The 16358-nt window shown below is 34.4% G+C and overlaps 1 protein-coding gene across 1 annotated transcript in view; it reads right to left on the minus strand.

Annotated features, from left to right (window-relative positions):
• Positions 1 to 1860: 1860 nt before the first annotated feature.
• The window catches only part of LOC149487756 (lachesin-like), a 68934-nt gene continuing 54436 nt past the window's right edge, over positions 1861 to 16358 (minus strand). The window contains exons 2-9 of the mRNA XM_089696380.1: positions 12725 to 12828; positions 7465 to 7672; positions 7020 to 7178; positions 6814 to 6942; positions 6439 to 6732; positions 6213 to 6308; positions 3595 to 3705; positions 1861 to 3274 (exon numbers count right to left, since the gene is read on the minus strand). Coding sequence (XP_089552506.1) covers positions 3204 to 3274; positions 3595 to 3705; positions 6213 to 6308; positions 6439 to 6732; positions 6814 to 6942; positions 7020 to 7178; positions 7465 to 7672; positions 12725 to 12828 — 1172 coding nt within the window. The 3' untranslated portion in view covers positions 1861 to 3203. The remainder of the gene's footprint in view (positions 3275 to 3594; positions 3706 to 6212; positions 6309 to 6438; positions 6733 to 6813; positions 6943 to 7019; positions 7179 to 7464; positions 7673 to 12724; positions 12829 to 16358) is intronic.

Genomic DNA, 16358 nt, shown 5'->3' on the forward strand with positions numbered 1-16358 from the left:
TGAACTATCAGTGGAAAAAAACGGTTTTTCGACACATGGCAACTGTAGCAGGAGACTCAGATCACACCGACATATTAAACGAAACTTCACTCGGTTATTTCTATAAATTCTTTTCCCCTGACGTTGTAGTAGACATCGTAGAGCAAACAAACTCATACGCAGTATTCAAAACTGGGCGTTCTCTTGGCTTGACCGAAGATGAATTGCGAGATTTTTTAGCAATTCATATTATAATGGGTGTTGTTAGTAAGTCATCGTACACCGATTACTGGAGTTTGCGGTACAGATACGATCCCATAGCCGATTTGATGTCTCTAAAACGGTATCAACAAATCCGTCGTCATTTGCATTTTGTTGATAACAATACGCTATGATAATGTTGGCCATGTTATGGCAATGACCAGCAAAGGTCGTTGTAGGCTTTGTTCAAAGCTAACGTCAGTGTTATCATGTATAAAATGCCAAGTCCGTCTGTGCATTGTAACTGCAAAATGTCCTAGGAATTGTCAATTAGACTTCCATGTGCGGGTTTAGTAAAGTTGGCCATTTCGAGGCGTTGTCACCTTGTTTTTCTTTTTCATTCTAGTAGAGGCCTTTGCCCAGCAGTGGGAAAGTAACATTCTGGTATTATTATTATCATTTTGTACTGTAATTGGCAGTGTATGTCCCGGCATACAACACATTTCCTCAATGTTTTTATGGGCACTTGGCAATGTATGCTGTGACATACACTGTTTTTCAGGAAATCTGAAGTTCCCATATTTTTTTCACTATTTTTTTGTAACACCTATAAATGTCTACAATACATTTTTATAAAAATAAAATTGATTTTATTACATTTTATTCTTTGCCAAATTAAGGGTTAAAAGAAGTTAGATTGGCTTACGGGAGTTGGCGTCCGTCCATACATAGTTGGAGCCTTTTCGGCGCCCTCAAAGCCAGCCTTAATCTTTAGATCCACCGCAGATTGTTTGCAAACGTTCCGGCCTATCAAAATGCGACAGGTCGAAACTTTGTAACCTTACATTCACATCAAAATAATACTTACACTCTTGTAATTGTCCATCCATGTGTATCTTATTGACTATTGTTGTCGTATTTTTTGCAACTCGATGTTGAGTTGAATGCAATGACAAATTAGGAGGTATTTAGTATTTACTCAGTTTGGGATGAAATTTTAATATTGTGAAAAAATCCAGGTCTATTTATCTTTTTCTTGCTGTCGGTTTCGTAACAATGGATTTTTTTTTATGTGGGAGGGTTGTCAGCCCCCCGCACAACCCCCGAAATGCTGGAGGACCACACCCTACTTTGGTCAGCGAGGCCATCGGCCTTAGCCGGTAGTGTAGCTAGGCTGTACTACCGACCACTCCCCCATCCGCCACCCGGGGGACGCTCCCCATACGCTGTGAGGGCCAGCGCGAGGCGAACGAGACGAACACTTTTCGACGAACCGAACATCTTAGGAGAGGTGAAAGCGCACAGGCTACGATGGTTAGGCCACGTAATGCGAATGGAAGATGATCGTGCTGCTAAGCGGGCTTACTTGGGACGTCCTTCAGGCCGCCGGCCAGTCGGCCGCCCTAAGTATCGCTGGGCAGACCAAGTAACCAACGATCTAGTGGCACTGCACAGAAGAGACTGGGAAAACATCGCTCCGTGCCGGGATAAGTGGCGTCTCTTGCTGTCGGAGGCCAAGACCCACTTTGGGGTCACCGCGCCAGATAGTAAGTAAGTAAGTAAGAAAAAATCCCCTCATTTTTAAATAAAGATAAAAAACATACACTGAGTTACTACTAAAATAAAGAAGTTGTTAAAAGATATTGAATAAATAAACAATTGTGTTTAAAACAAGCTTTATTTTATTTACTACTCATTTATAGTCATTACGTGTGAGCCACGAATGATTACTTACAACGGCTTATATCTCATTCAATACACAATGTAAACAATCAATACACTCTGTCATTAAAAACACACTCCATTGTTTGGCTTATATATTATATTTACAATAATATCTTCTATGCAGCATTTTTCTTATAATTAGCAATTTGGCAACAGGTTAACGTTAACACTCACGTAACGATAGATTATATAAATTTAATTGACGGAAGATTTTATACGACATTTATCAGCGTAAAATAATATGATGTGTCGTAGAACTGTGCAAGTTAGTGTGACAAACGAACACATCTTAGATAGAATATATATACCAAGTTACATCCCAATAAACTAGTATGTAGCTAGTGGCGGGTAGCAATACGATGCCCAGCTTTGGCGTATATTCTTGGCAGAACATCCCATTTTCCATGCCCTCGCTGTCCTGCACATTTTACGAACTCTTATACAATAGTTGTAAATACACTTTCCAAATAAAAATACGAACCGCTTTACTTTTAAAATTTCTAACATCACTTTTACTTACAGTGACAATAATTAATAACATATTATATCTTTAAAATGAAATAGGTTATTCCTATATTTTTCAAATAACGACTCAATTATCAAAAAATATATAATTTAACAAATTGATTTAAATTTAAATAAAAATCGAAACACTATAATTCCAATCTTATACACCGTTCAGTCTTAGTCTATCATATAAAAATGGCTACTTTGACATCAGTGCACTTTACGTATATTTTTACTAGTGCTGTAATTAAATTACATTTCTCCATAAGCAGGGTAAACTTATAGTAAATCATATCAAAGATGTTTTTCGAAAATTTTAGCCAACTTACAAAAGGGTCCTTTTCTTACCCAAAATATAGACTAATGCAAGGAACTGTCTTTTTATATAATACGGGACCGATACAGTCTATGTATCTACTAATAAACAGTGATTAATTCATTGAGATAAAATTTACATTTTGATAAAATTAAAATAATTTTATTAAAACTACAGTACCTGTTTTCCTTTTTCTTTTATCTATCTTAATTTCTTTTATTTGTATTTTTTGTATAAATAAAACTTAGAAGCATTACAAATAATAATATTTAGTATTAAGAAGTAACTGTTTAGTGCTTTGGGTGAATATAGATAGTGTGCAAAATCAAATATTAGTTATACCTAATATACAGTAAGCTCTAGATTATTACAGATAAGTGCTCATAAGTGCATGTTAGAGATATAATTTACAATAAAATTATTTTCAACAGATTATCAATTACTAGGCTCATTTTCGTTTTGTATCACGCCTACATTACAAGAATGAAGAGAAACAAAGTAATACGAAAATCCATCGGTGAAATTTTCTTGCACGTGCGGCATTATCTGTAAATAAATAATAATTTTATATTAAATAATACAGTAGCTCTAGAATGAACAGCGGATACGTGTATCAAAGGAGTAATTCAATAAAATCAATCCAATAAATGCATCGTTAATTGTTTTGTTATTACCGCTGTGTAAAATACCTAATTGCTTGACCACAAAAACCTGATGTAGGTCATGATATCAAAAATGAATTTAACACAATATAAATTGAGGGTAGTATAGACTATAGAGTAATATTATATACCAAAATTTTTGCGTTTAGATTTTTAGATTCGTGAGACACTTTTTTATTGTATCAATAACAAAAAGACATGTACCTGTGACCTGTGATGCACCTCCCACCCAGTTAAGATGCGTCTTCCCGCCTCCCTCGTCTGGCTTCTGCTTCCCTTTATCGATCTCGTTCAAGTTTGATTGATACTTCGTTCCTAGTCAACATGACACACTTTTAGTTTTATAATGTTCATTATTATATAAATGATCGTCTTCAAATTTATAGAGCTATTATAGTATCGACGTTATCAGTTAGAACGGTCATAATCCTATAAGTGAAATGCTGCATATGAAGCTATTAAATTTTGATGAGTTGTTTATGCTCAGCTATTTCTATTGATCAATTAAAATAACAATTTTGTTTGTGTAAACATCTGTTATAAGATTTTAATACTAACAAGAAATTTAAACGACATAAAGCTACATTACGGACTTAGTTTCTCCTTAGACTTTCGTTGTGAAACTATTCCAAACGAAAAAGATGTAACGACAACTCATTAGGCAAAGGAAAGGATTTAATATAGCGAGAGACGGGCCAGCGGTCGACCGGCAGTTATTGAAAAGTTGCGCAATATTGTCGAGTGGCCGGGCCGTAAATTCGTAATGGACGCAAAAAATAAAACAGAAGCATCGGTCGATGTCCTATCCGCGCCGCGTCGCCACTCAGCGCAAAAACAACACACCGCAAAACTTAGCCTTCGAAAAGTCCTTGTCTAATTTCCCGTAAATAAACAAGGTCAATGCAGAAGTGAGACGAAGGATTGAACTATAAAAGTTAATAGTTTAGGGAAATATTAAATTCATCGATCAAAAAAGTAAAGTTTCACATTATATTTTGAATAACATAATATATCCAATTTTATGGATGTTACTATTAGTCCGGGATACATCGCCCATTTTTGCAAGTGATTACTATCAAGCTAATTTTTCGTGAGTAGCTTTATTTTGATGAGATGCCCAATAATTTCATGTACAAAACTCTCGATTGTGGTAGCTACCAGAGGAAACAAGGATAAAAATTTTTGATTTGACGGTTCTCAAATATTTATTACGCAATTTGTAGGACAATATGTCTGTTGAATTATACAAGTATTAAATAAGTGAAAATAAAAAAATCAGCTGGTTAGTAATCATTTATGATGACTTCGTTATCGATACACATTGGAAAGAAACACTCTTTGATCAAACCATAGATTTTGTAGGACAAATATTTTTTCGAATAATTTAGATAATTATCTTGAGATTGAACAAAAAAAAACATTCAGTTGGTAATTAATATTTGAGAACCATCAAATCAAAATATTTTATCCTTGTTTCCTCTGGTAGCTACCACAATCGAGAGTTTCGTACATGAAATTATTGGGCATCTCATCAAAATAAAGCTACTCACGAAAAATTAGCTTGATAGTAATCACTTGAAAAAATGGACCATGTATCCCGGACTATATAACTATCTATTTGATCTAACACGCACTATTAATTTTCGTCAAAGATCTAAAACTTAATGAGTTTGTCGGAGAAAATCGCTTAAGTTTGTAACGGAAAGTCACAAGCTGACACTTGGTTGTTGTAATAGGTTGTTTCGCAAGATGTTGACGTTGTCCGGCGAACAGGGACTTGTCCGGAGAATGCCCAACTTTCCAATAACAGCCGAGTAATGACGTACGCCAAATATCGTGCTATGCTCGTACTTGGGAGTTATATTGAACATGAACATAAATATAAATTACTAGCTGCACCCGACAGACGTTGTCTTGCCTAAGCTCAAATTGTCAAACCCGTGAAGTTTAAGTAGCCGTTAAGTTTTCTCATTTTTTGTATTATTTTAAACGTAGATAAGTATTACAAACAATGAGCGACTATATCAAATACATTAAAAAAAGAATTATCGAAATCAGTCTAGTTGTTCACGCGTGATGCCATGGCCAATGGGAATAGTAATTCATTTTTTTAAACATATAGAGAAGATAAATTTAATATGAATAAGAAGCAAGATCAGCTTTTATTTAATCACAAGGTAATCTTAAACTCGTTAATGATTAATAAAACCCTTCAGACCATTCAAACATACGATTATATTGATTTTAAGTCTTTGTTTATAAACGATTTGTTCGTCCTTTATGAGGAGCATAACATTTGAAGCCAGTTAACAACCCACTGGCGACAAGCAGAGCGTTGTAATGGTTTATGATCTATAAACAAATGTAACGACCACTAATAATAACTGAAACAGCAGCAAACAATGAAAATAAACTGAACGATCTCATGGGATGCGGCTATAAAGGTATATCATCTCTTAATCAACAGAATCACTGGTGTAAAATCTTGTTTGTATACATTTACTGTTAATATTAAAAATCAATGACATCATTATAACCTGTATCCATCAAACAATTAAGGTTGTATAAAAACATTTTTCCTGAACTTGTTTATATCTCTTGAAAGAACGCTGTCTATTTTATTGGATATATAACTACAAATGACTGGTACATTTGTCTAGATTATCTTTGTTTTCTTAGTCAGCATGTTTTTCGCAGTATAGACTATACATTTTACGAGACTTCGCATATATAAGAATAAGGTAAGCCATTTATTTTGAATATTTCACTTTTCTTTTTGTGTTAAGAGGGTAAACAAAGTGGTGTTTTATTAAATATTGTACCTTTATCTGTACTAGGAGTATCTCGTCGGGGTGGTTTCGAGGGCGGTGGTACCGTTATGGCTCTTGGATCCGGAGTCGTAGTTGGTGGTGAAGAAGCTGCAAAATAAAAGTTAATTAGTACTTTAGAGAAATTTAATCTGGAATATTTAACTCATTTTTTTCATCTTATATGTTATAACAAAAAAAAAGAAATACCTACTATAACTAATTATCATTTTGTACTTACTGTATAATCTTATAGTGCCATCCGACTCTCCTCTCGGATTTTTTGCGACACATTTGTAAGTACCATAATCGTCAGATACAATATGCCTTATAAGTAGTTTCATGTGAGTCTTATACGCGGGCACTCCAACAGTGTTTTCCATGTGGTATTTGGGGCTTTCATGTATCATGTGTCCATCATCACGAGTCCAATAGTTTAATGATGTTGGATGGGCTTCAGTGAAGCATTCTAGCGTAACATTGTAATAAAGCGGTGCGCCGACAAGCTGATGTGGTATCCATAACATCGGCGGGACTAAAAGTAAAAATTATCAAAATAAATAATTGAAATATTATTAATCAGTGGATAATTTATTGTTAATTCGGCTGTACTTACAGTCGACACTAACTTTGACTCGCTTAGAGACAGTTGGTGGTACACCATTACTAGCAATGCATAAATATGCTCCCATATCCAACCGAGATATTCTTGCCATTTCTAAAACTTCACCTTCCCATTCTGAAACTAAAATATTTTACAGGTAAGTCACCGCTTTCAGGGAGATACGGCCGTTTAAAAAATAATTGATATGAATATCTAACCGGAATGGCCTTTACTAATGGAGATTTTTGAGTTGTCATCTCGTTTCCACTTGATGGTGGGCTTAGGAGAGCCATTAGCACGACAGGTCAGAGTGACGTTGGCGCCCTCTCGGACGATAACGTCGCTCGAGCTCAATGAGTCGTCGATAGACGGGGGCACTGTAAACATCGATAAGTTAACATACAAAGTTTTACGGCGGAAACTTTCAGTCCAATTTATAAATGGAACTTAAGTAAACGTAAATAAGAGCTAATTAGTTAATGGAAAAGCTTACTAATTTGGAGAAGGAGCAAACTATGAATAGTATGCTGCTGCAAAAGATTAATGTGAACTCATAGCGAGTAAATTGTAAGGGAGTCTGATTCTGCATTGAAGGAGTTTCTGTTTAATTTTATTAATAACTTATATCATATAATTAGTAATTGTAGGATAAAATTAACTTACCAACAACATGAAGATAGCCGAATTGCGTTTTTGCTGTTACTGTGTTAATTTGACACATGTAACGTCCGCGATCTTCCTCACGCACGTCGGAGATGTGAAGGAACCACGTCCTGTGCTTGTCGTGCGTGACGCTCACTCGGGGGTTGCGGGTTATCACGTGATTGTGCACAGTCAGTATAGCCGATTGTTCGAAGTGCATCCAAGCTACCTAAAAGTTATTTGAAGTTGAATATATTTATTAATTACAAAGTCAGTAGCTACCTGAGTTTATGAGTATTACGTATATTATTATTATATCTGTGGTATTACAGATATCATGTTCTCAAATAATGAAATAAAATTAAAAGCATAAGTACAGAACGTCAAGAAATAACAACGGAAATCGAAATTATAATCATAATAGACATTGAACGAAAAATATTCACAGTGGGTATACCCAAACATTTAAATGCTATAATTTTGTTTTATATTTTTGAATTTTGTGAGTGACGTAGCGGAAATTAAGAAACGACGTTTCTTTGTAGATACCATATTAGCAACAGTAAAATTCGATTGAACATTGAGTTGTACTAAATATTGTTACTATTTGCTCGTTATTAATTTTATTTAAAATTATACTTCTTTGCAGTTTTTTTCGTTAATATTCTGGTATCTAGGTATTCATATGAAAAGTGTTTTAATAGCACAGATATATATTTAGTTAATGAATACTATAAATTAGGTCGAAGCGTTACACACTTCTTAAATGAACAATTTTATTTAAATTAAGAAAATATAAAACAAAATACCAACTATGATTACCAATATGAACGCAAAACTCATAGTGATGGCTAAACAAATAAAAGAACATTAATAGCCGCCGAAATTGAACGCTTATGGTACGCCATTAGATGTCGCGCGTTGGTGCGGGTTGGTTGCATAGAGCTGCCATCGCCCCTCTTTGCGCCAATTTCCACAGCATTAACCGCATAAAATGCATTTCTCGGGGATTATTGTGTTTGAAACAAATACCACTTTTAATTTCCAGTTTTTACGCAGAAGTTTAAACTGATTTTAGAAAAAAGGTTGGCGATTACTTTTCGGCCCTACGAATTTTTTCAATAAATAATTTACTCTATATAAAATGCATCTGATCTTCCATGACCTATATACACACAAAGCACTAAGTATTGTTTTTATGGAAAGCTAAGTTAATGAATAAGAGATATGTTATTTTTTGAAAATCTAAACCGAAAGTAATAATATGTTAGATTACTGAAAAGTTGAAGGGCCACTAATCCAGCCCTAAGTTGAGTCATGGATAGTTCTTTTTATCAAGATTGCCGCGGTTATGTAAGCGAAGTTTGTTAGCTTAAATTCGTGCCGGGTCACATCTTACCTATCTTAAATGATACGGCTCTCAGCTTCTGTCTAATTTATAATGGACTTGAGGAAACTTTGCCCATTTTATTATGCAATGGGACAGTATCCCCTCTAATGACGACGACCTGACTTCCCGCCGTAACCTGAACCTTCGGAGTTATTAAACAAGGCTTAATTTTATAAATTATTTACCAACATAAAAGTAATCTTCAAGTACAAAAGATGAAATTGTAGAGAAGTAGTAAGGTGACTGTATAAAGTTTTAGGAAATTTTTAAATTTCAAATTGACCCGTAGAAGTATTTTGGAAAAAAAAACCAGAATTCAGACGAAAGCGCCACTATGAAGCTTACAATATACGAGTAGTAGTATGCTTTATGTTTTTAAAAAGAAGATAATTTTAATCAGGTTTGGAAATATTTTTACGACACAATATTGTCTTCTTATCTTATAAACAGAAATCGAGATAGCTCCCTCAACACTAAAATTGGTATTCCATACCAGTGAAATTAAAATTGATTAATTGGAACAGCAGTGAATGCAGTCACGGTTTATATTGCCTACAGAAGTGTCGAGTGTTGAGTGGGGGCTGATGTAAATCTGATCTGCTTAATTGTGGCCAGCGTCTAATCTAATCAGAGCGGTGTCCGTCTGCATCGCGCTGATTGAATTAGGAACCTCAACCCGCCTGTTGGAACTCTGATGCACAACCTTATCGCAATGTCAATATTTTGAATACATTAGTTTCAAATAGCGGCGCGTAGGTTGTCGAACTACGATATACGCAGAATCTACATATTCTTTGTGTATAGGCCAACTTGATATTGGATTCGGTCAACAAATTGAAATGTTGTAAAATTATACGTATTTCAATGAATAATAAAATTGAAACATGTTTTATGGATTATAATATTAAGTTGGGCATCGAAAAGAAGCATCTGATTCTGATTCTAATTTTATATGCGATTTATTTATTCGCAGTATTAAAATAGACTGGGGATAATTTAAATTCACTTGTTATTTATATTATAGTCAAAAACCTTTCTACATTTAACAAAGTTATTAATAATTCACTTACTTATGTTTGTTTATTTCAAACAACATTCCTGATGCGTCTTGATAATCTTGTTTTAATATCAAGAAATATTATTATCAAAGTTTCGTTTTATTGTTTGAACATTAAGATAAAATTAAAGAGAAATCAAAATTTTACAAGCGGTTAAGAGATAAGCTTTGAGTGTTGAACTTGGGAGTTTAACATCGCTCGGCGGTCGGGTCGCTTCCAAATATTTCCTAACGTCCCAACTTAATTCGGAATTCGGATGATAAAATTTGTAGCTTAATGAGAGAAACTACAAATGGGATATACATATTTGCGCGATTTAATAAATTGGTTTACCGCAATTTGTTTTCTTGTTATTAGAGATTAGATTAGTTATTATTTGCAAATAAAATAAAACAAGCGTCGAATCTTCCTACCTACTAGTTATAGCTAATATACATTAATGTATGATAATTCATGGGCAACATAGTATAAGTATATCTTACAAACTTTCTAGATGTAGAGCATCTAAAAACACTCTCTGTATAAAACAAACTACAAAAATCAATTCCAACCCCGCAATTTATTTCCTGCTTTAAATCATATTTTAGTTAAAACGTCACTCAACGCAAAATGAGCAAAGTGTGCAATGAAGCCGACAGATGCAAATTTGATATTTCAAATGACGGTAGGACGGTAGCCACGAACTAATTTAATTCGTCTGCGGATCCTAAACGAGTTAGGGTTGAAGCGAGACGTCATTTGTTACAAGTTGCACAAAATGTAGTTTGTTACATGTTCCGTTTTTTATTTTGTATGTGAGACCTAATTTGAATAATCTTCATAGATTTAACACATTTATGAAAACTACTGCTGTGTTGAAAATAATTGTCAAGCTAATTATTGAAGTCTAAAACGTTCAACAATATTATTATCACGTATCGAGTACTTCAAGCACGGCTTATAGAATCAATGAAGCATTAAAAAATATAATTAACGTTTAACGACGTTCATTAACTTGTTATCTCAAAAGCACCTTTAATTTGAACCCTTCTTTTTATCTTAATTTGTGGGGCATTAAGGGGTAAAGTTAAACTTGTGTGGTTTAGAAGACGCCGCGGCCCTCAGGACATGCCTGCAAGGCGTCGTTTGATTTATAATGGACTCGTTGCGAACTTTAGCCATTCTACCGCGCCACGAAACCTCCTTAACGACGGACCCCATCGCTGGAGGCGTTGATTCGTAGACGTGTTTAATAATATTACGACAGATTTAATTATGAAACGTTTAAGGAGGCTCATCTTACGCTATTATCTTTATTTCGTTAATTTAACTTGTGATATAGCCTCTTTCAAAGTTTTATCTACCACCTTTAAACATTTTGATTAACGATCTGGATGAACTTCTTATATATTTGAATATACGGCTAAGTATATTTTCGATAATTCATTATAAATATCAGAAAATATACTCAGATAGAGTAAAGACTTCACTTTATAGAAATCATGAGTAGATACTCATGATTTCTATAAAGTGAAGTCTTTATTAAATGTACGATGTCAAAATGAATACAACCAACCGATGGCTCACTAAGTAATGCAATGGCACACACAAGAAATAAGTGAACATCTTGCACAAGACGGCTTAGCTTACTTCTACTAAAAGCCCACTTAGAGATCTCTACGGCTACGGATTTGTGACGAGGGTCCTCCAACTTAGCGATCTACAACCAATAAGATATTTTTCGGATTGATGTAAGGTCAGTTTATCTACCAACTTATAAAACACTAATGGACGTCAAACAGGTATTAAGCTATTTTTATATGAAATATAATCCCTTAAGTACCTTTGAAAGAACATTTATAATATTCAGGAACGTTTTAGAGATTCATCTTAATATACACGAGCAAAATAGGGGGTAAATAAAGCAAATACAAATTTCATCTCCAACAGCTTAGTTGGAGCCCATATTAAGGCACGAGAAATATGCCAGAATTTGAACAGACGGTACTCGCATGCGGCGCGAGTGTAACATTGCTGCGACTCGTTGTGGCATGTTATTGCAAACCCACATACGTGCTCCTGACTATCTGACATTTCATGCCGATGAACAGGCTACGTGCACATACTTCCCAGCATCCCCATCCGAAATGTAACCGTTGTTATTTCCATGCGAATGAACAAAATATTCATACCGTAATTATTTTTGAGTTTGAATTTTGGATTCTACAATTCATTTTATAGAGTTCAATCCACTTGTTGTATTATGATAATTTCATACTATTTCCGCGTCATAAATTCCACCGTGAATTAGACTGCGTATCGTATTCGTTGGATGTATAAGAAAAATAACATTCTAATAAAACGGTTGAGTAAATGGAAATAAGGAAACATATTTTTTTACTAACGCAATATCTTGTGTGAGTTAATAATTCTAAATAAAAAGGCAAAACAAATAGCAAATCTTATAACCAAAGCGAAAAACTAATGGCACAGGCGAAGCTTTCGAGAAAATCCGCTTCTTGTTGTCAATACAGGGCAACCGTGATGGTTCCTTTTAACCTTTATTACGGAAGTAAGAATACCATCTCTGCTTTTATTTCAGTCAGTGTGAGTAAATAAGTGAATAAAACATTCTAAAGTTATAAATAGTAATATAGTTTCATATAAAATTGTTATAAATAATTATAAGAAGAAATTGAAAATATTAACGGCAATGAGATGCATGCAGTTTTATAAAATCGGTTAAATTAACATAATTTTGATAGTAGAATTATTATCAGTATTTTTAAACTTGTGTTTGTACCAATATAATATAAATTAAGTTGAAGATGGTAAAAAATATTATTAAACATACCTTGTATGAGCCTAGGTTTTTGACGGAACAAGCGAGTCGCACGCTGCGACCCGCTGGTACCGTTACGTTTTGGATGACATCTGTGAACTCCGGCTCTTCGACCACTGAAACAAAAAATAAACATCATGATAAATTTGGTCACCAATCTGCAGTCCTTTCAGCTTGAACAAATGCAAACCAACCGCATCAATTTGTCAGTAGGTACCGTTTCATTCAACAAGCTGACAAAGCCTCACAGTTATGCGGACATTTTTGTGTCAAAAGATGCGATTTGTAATTCTCAAATTATCAAAGTAGAACGCTTTTAAACAAATTGAGTGGGCGATAAAGAATAATGTCGTCGTTTATCAAGCTTGGAGATAGATGACTGCTGTTCTACTCGGCCCATTTTAAATGCGTTTGTCTTATATTTGCCAAATTGCCTCGAAACTCATTTCGATAGTGAAGTATCGATTTTCGAATCAATACCTGTGTCACGGTATGATAATCATAAAGTGTGTCAGGAATACAAAGAGGGTATGAGAAATTTGTCCAGAGATATGCTGAGTAAACATTTGTCATTCGTTGAGCGGAGGGAGTCGGAAGGGAGTCGCGACAAGTCGACGACACGGAGTTGGCCCGGCACGAACTCCGCATACAGACGGCGCACCACACTGTTTGGTGAATAAACTTGCTCAGCGCCGATAGTTCCCACTTGTTTACGTATCACAGTCTCGTTCAAACTGCCGCCACAACTTTTATTTTATCCAGTATTTTTGAGGTTCGAACAAATAGAACAATACGTATTAGCTATGTTCAGTGTCACGTATAAACTATCGTCAGAAATGTTAAATACGAGCGTCACAAATATTAAATTTTCTGTAATGCATAATACGAAAATGATATTATCGTAGCAAACATTGCAAATTAGCAATTCTAGAGGTATTTATGTGTGAGCAAGCACTAAGACATAGCCGACTGAAGATGAAAGCGCTGTTACGTATTTGCTCACCTGATCGTATTAGCTCTAAGCACGATGCTCCATTTTCTACCCGACTGCTCACACTCAACGGATGTAAATCGCGCATTACCATCCATAACGCACCCTATTAATCGCGTGTTTTCCCCGATGAGCAGAACAATTGATTATAAGTATCTTTTACTTTGTTAAGACATTAATTACAAACATTGAAAATGATTTTACAAAAATAATATAATTATTATTTATGATTTTTTTGCAATTCGCAAAACATGTGATAATAATCTTTATTTTAAAAATTAACAAAAGTTTCCTATGCTATTCATTATATTTTATAACGTATTATATTATCTAAATCTAAACAACGTTAAAAGCTATCATCTAATATGTAAAAATACATGTGAACATGTATCTATTCAAATGATGAAATTAAGCAGGTTAGCAATAATCTTCCTCAGTACGTGGCTGTTCAAAGCGTACAAGGGTATTTAGGGGTTAATTAAGAAACCACAGTGCCGTGCAGGAAGGTAATCCCTTTGTCACCAACGGGAAGACGCTCCAGTCACTTCCAGACGGGCTCATCATATTATTTATGGTTTCATTTATAGGCCATTTTACCATGGATACAGTGTCTTCAGTATGATAGTAAACTGCAACTGCTTTAAAATGTAAAATTTTTACAAGTTTCTTTAATTGTAAAATGTTATCAAGTTTATGTAATTTTTCATATTTTCATTATAAAATCATATCCATATCCTCTGCCATTTTCATACGCTATTACAAAAATAAAGAAAATAATTAGTGTAGACACATAAATAAGTTTATTAATTGTGTCTGCGGAAGCGGGACAACTAATCACAACACGTGGTATTACAAATTACAAAAGGGACAGGGCTGACTAAATATTCCGAAACTAATAACGAATAGGTCCGCATCGTCGGGCGCCCCTAACTCACGAATAATCTCATATTAGAGCTGGGCCTTATGCAAATCGGTATCGGTCACTCGAAAGTCAGCAGCGCGAGCGGAGTCGCGGGTGTAGCCGCAAATTGACAGCCCTACGCGGCGGCAAATTGATTGTGGCTGCCAACTTCTCGTTATAGTGCCCATCATGCGTAAATGACAAATAAGCTTTTCCTAATAGCTTATTATTATTTATTACTTTTGTCGTCGGTGTTGTCGTGAAACTTTTTTCTGACTAATTGGGGTTTAATAATCTTGTTTTGTAAATGAGTTTCAAATTTTGGTGAAATCAAGCAAAATAATCATTATAAAAGTTCAATTATAATTATAAAAGCCAGAAAAAATTAAATATTGATTAACTTCATAGGACATTTAAACGGGACATAAGAATAAAAGCTGGTAAATAAATAATTATAGATTTTCGTAGCTCTCGTAGCGCTTGTAGGCCGTAGCAAACCAAGAAATTGTACTGCGTAGCAAGCTTGATGGCCATTCTTTTGTAACAGATACTCACTCAATAAATCCAATAAATATATTGTTTCGTTTTTATGTGAGTTATGACTTATGAGGAATTCTATTAATCAACTTATTGTTATGAGGTCGTCGTCTCTCGTATCGGACAAGGTATTGGATTTCGACACATCACCTAATACGCAAAATTTGGTATGACTTAATTGAAACTTTATATCTTTACTATCTACCTTTTTATAAAATAATAATAAAATAATATTTATTTGAATCAACTCTACTCACTTACTAGTAAAGTAAAAATTTAGCTTCAATTCATTTGATCTGGTATATCACATTTATTCTTTGGCATAACAACAATCTAATAGATAGATTAAATTTTCCGTAGTCGCTTTCCGGTGTTATCAAAGCAATACTAGGTTTTATTACTCAACGCAGACCACCCGACTTTTCGTTTCGTAAAAAGTCTATTGGAAAGAGTCCAAATACAACGTAAGTAATAAGCGCCGTAACACTCTCTTTGGGAGGTATAGCCTTTTTGGTTTTTAATTAAAACATGTGCTGTGTGTTCGTGCTTTTATAAATACACAGTATACTACTAAAGCGTATCAAATCTTACTATTGTTAGTCAAATCACAACTTTTCTTGTAAAGTTCAATCCGTAATAAAATCCTCGCCGGTTTTTCTTGTCGATGTTTAAGTTTATTCGTCCCTTGTAACAGATGTTGCTTGTAATATTCTCATATTGTGCGATCAAATTCTTTTAAGAGAACCATAGATAAAGAACATGGCGTCGGGTGTTTGGACGCTTCGGACTTTCACTTATTTGTATGCCTCACCCTTCGCGGGACGCGACGTGACTATTCGAGATACATAAACCCTGAGTGAATACAGAAAATAGAAATAAAGTAACATATTATCTTTCAGTGGACGGATTGTGGAAAACTACCTATTTGTTTTACTGCCCTATATATTTTTAAAACATTTCGGAACAAATTTCTACGGTTTATGTATTGGTATGCGATGTTATTGGCGATAAAACAGTTATATATACTTAAATAATTAATAGATCCATTTCGTTTAAACAAAGAGTAAATAATAAATAGTTGTTGATTTATTTGTATTCCTAGTTTTTACAATCAAATATAATAAAATCCGCCAATGCAGCAGATGGCATTGTGTATTAAAAAAAATAATACTACCCTGAACTGATATTTCAGCAAAATATCGGATATCACATATTTC

The sequence above is a fragment of the Colias philodice genome, chromosome 6 (assembly GCF_061535455.1).
Source record: "Colias philodice isolate Cphi_HAF_F1 chromosome 6, ilColPhil1 Martin Lab GWU primary, whole genome shotgun sequence".
Lineage (NCBI taxonomy): Eukaryota > Metazoa > Arthropoda > Insecta > Lepidoptera > Pieridae > Colias > Colias philodice.